Genomic DNA, 7,188 nt, shown 5'->3' with positions numbered 1-7,188 from the left:
ACTGCATTTTTTAATGTGAAATTTATTTGAATACAAATACACAGCAATACACATCTAGAGCTCAGGAATGGTAAGGGGATGGTTTTAAATGTTTATTTATAAAAAAACCTGCCATTTGAACTAGGGTACGTAAACTTTTATATCAACTATACATACATTTTTATAATACCGTATTGGGCCGAATATACGACGGCCCTGATTATAAGACGACCCCCTCTTTTTCAAGACTCAAGTTTGGAAAAAATACTTTTTGAACACCAAATTAATTACATCTGAAACAAATGATTATAACAATATATTTGAGAGAAAAAGCATGTTATTTTGCCTCATTCAAATCTTAATATCTGAACATTTAAATATGTAAACTAAAGTGCAATCACATTCGTAAATGAATGGCTTCTGGTTTTTGAAATGTAAATAAACCAATCTATTGTGATAAAACAACAAAATTGCAATAACTGCATTAACCATTAAAGTGAACTCTAACTGTAACTGTAGTCTTGAAACAATCTGATTAAGGAAAAACATTGCAATAAAATAATGCAAACTGGTTAAACTTGAGAGTAGCTGAGATCTGTCATGACAGAACATCGCTTCAATGATATCTGGCGCCATCTAGCGTCGTGAATGGGTATAACGTCTAGACCGCGAATATAAGACGACCCCCACTTTTTCAGTCTTATTTCAATGCAAAAAAACACCGTCTTATATTCGGGCCAATACGGTAAATAATCTAGAGAATTACAGTGCAAGTGACTCCAGTGTTCCCCCTGATGCTTTACAAGCCTGGCGGGCCTCTGATATATTAAACATTTATGTCATCATAATAAACATGACGTCAGTGTTGTTTTCATCAACGATGACGATAACGAAAATATTTCGTGAACGAACATTTTTTTTTTCATGACAATAACGAGCTAATGTATTTTGGGAGACTAAATTGTAACGACACAAAAATGCGCAATAGTTTCGTGCACATGTTCACAATGTGTGATATTTTATGTGTAGTTAGCATGCATCGTACCAATGTCTGGTTATGTCACTCACGATATGATGCTGTAGCTTATGGCTGATAGGTGAACAAACCTGTCCCAGCTCTCTGCTATTACACTGAATAGATTTTTTTAAAATTTATTATTTTTATTTGTGTATTTGATGAATGTGTGTCTTGAGCAGTATAATAGTTATGCTTCAACAAAATTGGTTTGATGTCATTAAGCACAACCAGAATTCATGTGTAAGTCACATTCTCATTTTTATTATTATTATCTATTGATTTGTTTATTTTCTAAAAACATGGGGGACCATCAGCGGGTTTCTCTACTGTTGGAATTTGACCTTTTAGCCAGAATAACGCCAGCCAAACTGACGGAACAGCACTAGCGTAATTCCACCGTCCTGGGCCGGTGCAACCACAACAACCTGGCAAAAAGACCAACTTCCAGCGTTCACCTTCGAAACACAAGCTGACGATTTATTCCAAGTCGACAGCAATCAGACAGCAAGGCAAAAACAGCACAGACCCAGATGAAGAGGAAGGCTGGATCCAGGGTCACCATATCACAGGTCAACAAAAGACAGCGCGAGCTAAAGAATTCAGTCTTTGAAAGGCTCTGTTGAGGCGGGCTGTGGTGCTGAAGAAGGATGTGTTTGGGTGTTGTTTAGGGTAATTCTCTGTTGCAGATTGGGCAGCGGAGTCAATGCATCACTGTTGCCAAGGCAGCAAGAGTTGGAGATTTTCTCAGCCTCAGCGCATAAGGAGCGCTGAGTGTTCAAATTCTAACCAATGGAGTCTTTTGTTATCAGGCGTTCCTTGTGGCAAGACCGGATGTCCCACCATTGTTCTTTACTGTCCATCGTTGGCCCCCAGAAGAGCTGATGGCCGGACTTGGTGGTCCAGATGTGCGCTTGTAGATGTCTTGACCATCACCTGCTGGTCTCGCTCAGTCAGCGTCAGTCTTGCTAAGTCAGCTACATAACGCACGCTTTGGGCTTTCGTAGTAAGCAGGAATCCGGTAGTTGTTTTGCCCTTATCTGCCCGTTGTCTTAGCGACTCAAGTGCCTATTGAAGGTTCTAGTCTTATTTTAATACAAATTTTAAGCATCAGCGGAAATAAGGTGCTAGAAACTGAGCAGTGTGCTCCCACCATCATTTGTACTTGTCCTCTAATGGCCTTTAAGCAGATGACTTTGACAGTGGTGTTTAAGTGTGCCAAAGTGAACGTTTCTATAGGAGCTCTATAAATCTGGTCAAATTGTGGGAGTGAACCCTGCGTGAACCCACCCGCGCCCCTCTTGCTCTCACTTTGCATAAGGTTCTCTAGGCAAGTCTGCGCTTGTTTGCTTCAACTTAGAAATACGGTCTCCGTCGGACACGCTGCTCGAATGTAAATGTTGTTGTAAATAATGCACCGACCGGCGGTGGGTGACCTTGTTTTGAACGGCATCAGGTCAAAGTCAAGATTCAAAAGGGGAATTACACCATTTTTAAAATTCATTTCATATTCTCAGTGCTCCAGTGTTATGCGCGTCGATGTTTACGTTGCGGGAAGGTGAGGATACATGACTTCTTTGTACAGTGGTACCTTGACTTATGAGTCACACGACTTGCGTTAGACGTTTTGCGTGATGAGCAACATAGAACAATTAAACTCGTAAGTCAAGGCAATGCTACACTGGTGAAATGTCATCAGGACTGAGTCCGAGAGCTTACATCATCCATGGAGCTTATGATACACAGAGTGATCCCAACCATAGTGAGGAACATTCCGGCAACAGCCTCTGGAAATAATAAAGGAAGGATATAAAGAAAAGTTTTCAACTGGACTGATTTAATGTGTGTGTGTGTGTGTGTGTGTTGGGGGGGGGGGGGGGGAGTACTTGTTTGGAATGGCAAAAAAGCAGACTCACGTTTTCCTCCCAAGTTTTCACCCAGCAACTTGCCGGTGACAAGAGTCCATAAAAAGGTGAGCGAGTTGGACACGGGGACAGCCAATGACAAGTCTGCGTGAGAACGTATATGAAAATTAGAGGTGTCCTATAATGACTTTTTAACCGATAGCCGATATCCCGATACAGGTAGTCCCTGGGTTACGAACGGTTTCTGTTCCTACGCCGGCGGAGTAACCCGTATTTCCGCGTAAATCGGAAATAACCTTTCAAGTACCCCGAAATAACTATCCAAAAAGTCCAACAAAAGTTTTGTATTTTGTTAAATGTTGGTGGATATACTGCCCTCTGATGGCAGCATTGGGTCTGGCTGGATTGTCTCCTTGTATGACTTAGCACAGGGGTTCCCAACCTATTCCACTAAGGCACACTGTGGGTGCAGGATTTCATTCTTACCAAACAAGATGACAACACTTTTTCCCCAATCTGGTGTTTTACAAGTGCAATCAGTTGATTGCAGTCAGGTGTGGCTTGTTTTAGCAGAAGCCTCATTGGTTCAACTGTCTCTGCTGGATCGGCTGGAACAAAAACCAGGACCCACAGTGTGCCTTGAGGACTGGGTTGAAAACCCCTGACTTAGCAGACTGACATGGATAAAGGATAGCTGCGCTCTGGTTTGGCCCACATAAGGCAGTAAGTTGTTTCAGCTAATCTATGTTTGTGTATGCATTTGTAATTAAGTTTAGAGCCAGTTTGTGGAGTTATGTGTGAGCTATTTGCTATGAGAATTGTAATACATAAGCATTTGTAGCATTTAAGCGAAGAGACTTTTATTAGGCAAATATTTTAAAGGTAGTCATTCAATTGAAAAAAACAATAAAAACATTTAAATACATCATTTGGAAAACCTAAGAGGTGTGCCTTGATCTTCAAGTGTAGTACTTCATCCCTGCTCTTGTTTGGGGTCAAAAGGTCAAATGGCCTAGGAGCTGTTGAAGTTTGGAATTACTCAAAAAAGTTTTAAAAAATCATGAAGAGATGAATTGGAAAACCAAGAGGTGTGCCTTGATTTCCAAGTACTTGCACCCTGCACTGGTTTGGGGTCAAAAGGTCAAATGATCTCAGAGCTATTGAAGTTTAAAGCTAGTTAATCAATGAAAAAAAACTCATTAAAAACCTATAAATAAATAAATTGGAAAACTAAGAGGTGTGCCTTGATCTCCAAATACAGTTCCTTGACCCTGCACTGGTTTGGGGTCAAAAGGTCGAATGGCCTAGGATCTATTGAAGTTTGAAGCTAGTCAATTAATTCACACAATAAACATAAATAAACACAAGTTGAACTGAATTTTTGTTGTTGTTTCTGTTGGTCGTATTTGAGCAGATGGGCAACCCCCCCCCCTTTTTTTTTTTTTTTTTTTTAAATCTGACCGACCGATATGAAAAAAATCCATTTAAAACTGGGTTATATATTTGTAAATTCTATGATGAGTTTGTCCAGTAGTCTCGAGCTGTTTTTATATTCGTGGTTATACAGTTATACATCGCTACTTCGTGCTTCAAACTTCGCGGCCTCGGTCCATCGCGTTTCTCAATTTAAAAAAAAAAAAAAAAACCACAGATGAGCTGTCCCGAACCGCAGTCTCCCTCTTGCGTCCTCCCTCTCCGTGCTCTTTGTTGGAAGGCAGGCAGTTCATGTGCACTGGAGTTGTTAATTAACGTTAATGATGATTGACAGATGAATTTGTTGGAGCTTGCCAGAGCCATGAACTTTTGAAGCGCCGCATGTGTCAATCAACGTTTAACTTGTTAAACAGTTGCTGTGGCAACTCATTGTGTGTAAGTGAGCAGCTCCAAGCGGATTTGGGTAGACTCACTTTGTAAAGCATTTAATAAGCCAATTATTTATCTACCACTACTTTATTCTTGTTTAAAAATAATGAACTGGGACAGTAACATGTTTAAAACTTATCATATTTATTACATTATATTTATTTTTAAAAAATATATATTTATATATATATATATATATATATATATACATATTTTTTAATTATGCTTTAGTGAAAAAAAAAAAAAGTCAAAAATCTCTTCCCAATGCTAAATCTGAATAAATACATTGAACACGAACACAAGCGGTTTTTCACTTATCACAGCTGGTTCTTGTCCCCATTAACCATGAAAAACGAGGGATCACTGTATATCAGGGTTCACTAAATCCGGACCTCGGTGCCACTTTTCCTGTCGTGTTTTCCATGTCTCCCTCCTCCAACACACCTGAATCAAAATAATAATTATCATTATCAGGCTTCTGGAGAGGTTGCTGATGACATAATCATTTGATTCAGGTGTGCTGTATATTATCTGTGGAAAATTTTCAGAGAGATATACTGTATATTTAACCTTCATTTCAACTTAATTAGAGATATTTCTGAGTCTAGGAAATTCAGGGATTTCTGCACCTATTATTTTCTATTTGTGTACTTCAATAAACACGCTTTAGGCATTTCAATGAAGTCAGTGTTTACACTTTTACTGCCAACGAATATCGGCTCCAAAAATCGGTTATCGGTTCCTCTAACTACTAATAACCAGTGTTGTTAATAACGGCGTTACAATATAACGGCGTTACTAACGGCGTTATTTTTTTCAGTAGTGGGTAATCTAATTAATTACTTTTCTCATCTTGCCAACGCCGTTACCGTTACTGAGGACGGAAAGGCATGCGTTACGATGCGTTACTATATTGGTCGAAAAGTCTGAGGGAGACGGACTCACCGAGACGACAGAGCAGGAGTAGGGAGGAGGCAAGAAAGTTGTGACGCCGATCAAACGCGATGCTAGGTAGCTCCAATTATCCATGTTGTAGCCGATAGCTAGTACAAACTACGCCCGCATGTTGTGGTAGATATGGTAGACATGGTAGATATCACATGTACTGTACATATATATACCTAGATGCAAAATGACAGACATGGCACTAAATGAGTTCGTAGACAGCCGCCATCTTAAAGCAGTAGACTTTTTAGGACGGCTCTGTTGTAGAGAACCTTCCTAGCGAACCTAAGTAACTTTTTATCTAAAATACTTCTAAATCGGCAAAATCTTGACTTGAATCTATCTTTAAATGATGAAACAGTTTTAAAATTTTCATATGTCGAAAGTAGAGAGAAGGGAACTAATGCAATAATGGGAGCAATTTTAACAACTTTTAACAGTTGATTCAGGGTAACGGGTAAATTAGGGTAAAGAATTGGGCTCGGGCCAATTGTACCAAAAACCTTCACAAAAAACATCACATAGTGGGGCCAATGTTTTTTTTTTTTTTTTTGAGGAAAAAAAGTAATTATCACCAATTACTTTGCCAAGTAACTAATTACTCTTACATTCAGGTAATTGAGTTACTAACGCAATTACTTTTTGGGAGAAGTAATTTGTAACTATAATTACTTTTTTTCAGTAAGATTAACAACACTGCTAATAACCGGTATCGATCGATATCTATATTTGAGTCTAAAATTTGTGTGAAGTCTTACCTGTCGTGGAAAGGGTGTAATAGTAGACCAAAGAGCCACTTTGATTCAGAACGAACGGGATGAGATACTGAGGATGACAGGGACATTGATATGATGTTGATGTGATAAAAGCAAACAATGACAATGAAATGTATGTTTACCTTAAGATTAAAGAAGAGAAACTTGACCTCAGCGAGAAACTGAGCAACTTTGCCTTTCTTGTCCACATGTTCAATACCTTCCGTGCCTCTTTTAAGGAATGGGTTGGTACAGCCCCATAACACGGACACCAGCAGGAGACTCAGCACCTCCGCTAATTTTTAGCACAAACACTTCAAATCACTTAAATAGGCATGTTTGTAAAGCATTCACACACCACACTCCGTTTTTGTTATATTCTGTGACTTTCACTTTCGTTTGGACATGAATTGACAAGTTCCGGTGTAGCTGGCTAACTTCCTTAGCGTAAGGGCTACGATGCTAGCTTTCGTACGGATACATTTCAATAAGTTTAATGAAGACAGATATTACAAGAATGGTTTTATTGCGCATAAAATTAAAAAATTAAATGATGCCCACGTATAACTCGGGGTTTATACATATGAATAAGAGCAATGTAAAGTACCTACCGAGAGTCACCATCCTAAACCTCCAGGCAGGTTTTGTATTCACGTTTTTAATTTATTCGTTTTTTTTTTTTTTTTTTTGTCGCTTGACGATGTACTTCTAGAATGCTACTCTTGCAAGGTGATTCGCTATTTCGCTTCGCATAGATCATATATAT

General features: G+C 39.0%; 1 protein-coding gene across 2 annotated transcripts in view; it reads right to left on the bottom strand.

Annotated features, from left to right (window-relative positions):
- The window catches only part of tmem234 (transmembrane protein 234), a 42,481-nt gene extending 35,318 nt beyond the window's left edge, over positions 1 to 7,163 (bottom strand). For both annotated transcript variants that reach the window (XM_057859185.1, XM_057859186.1), the window contains exons 1-5: positions 7,034 to 7,163; positions 6,566 to 6,717; positions 6,426 to 6,492; positions 2,911 to 3,003; positions 2,714 to 2,781 (exon numbers count right to left, since the gene is read on the bottom strand). In XM_057859185.1, coding sequence (XP_057715168.1) covers positions 2,714 to 2,781; positions 2,911 to 3,003; positions 6,426 to 6,492; positions 6,566 to 6,717; positions 7,034 to 7,046 — 393 coding nt within the window. In that variant the 5' untranslated portion in view covers positions 7,047 to 7,163. The remainder of the gene's footprint in view (positions 1 to 2,713; positions 2,782 to 2,910; positions 3,004 to 6,425; positions 6,493 to 6,565; positions 6,718 to 7,033) is intronic.
- Between the last annotated feature and the right edge of the window lie 25 nt (positions 7,164 to 7,188).

This window comes from Corythoichthys intestinalis, chromosome 15, assembly GCF_030265065.1.
Source record: "Corythoichthys intestinalis isolate RoL2023-P3 chromosome 15, ASM3026506v1, whole genome shotgun sequence".
Taxonomy (NCBI): Eukaryota; Metazoa; Chordata; class Actinopteri; order Syngnathiformes; family Syngnathidae; genus Corythoichthys; species Corythoichthys intestinalis.
The sequence above is the reverse complement of the archived record's forward strand: the minus strand, read 5'-3'. Positions and strand labels throughout refer to the sequence as shown.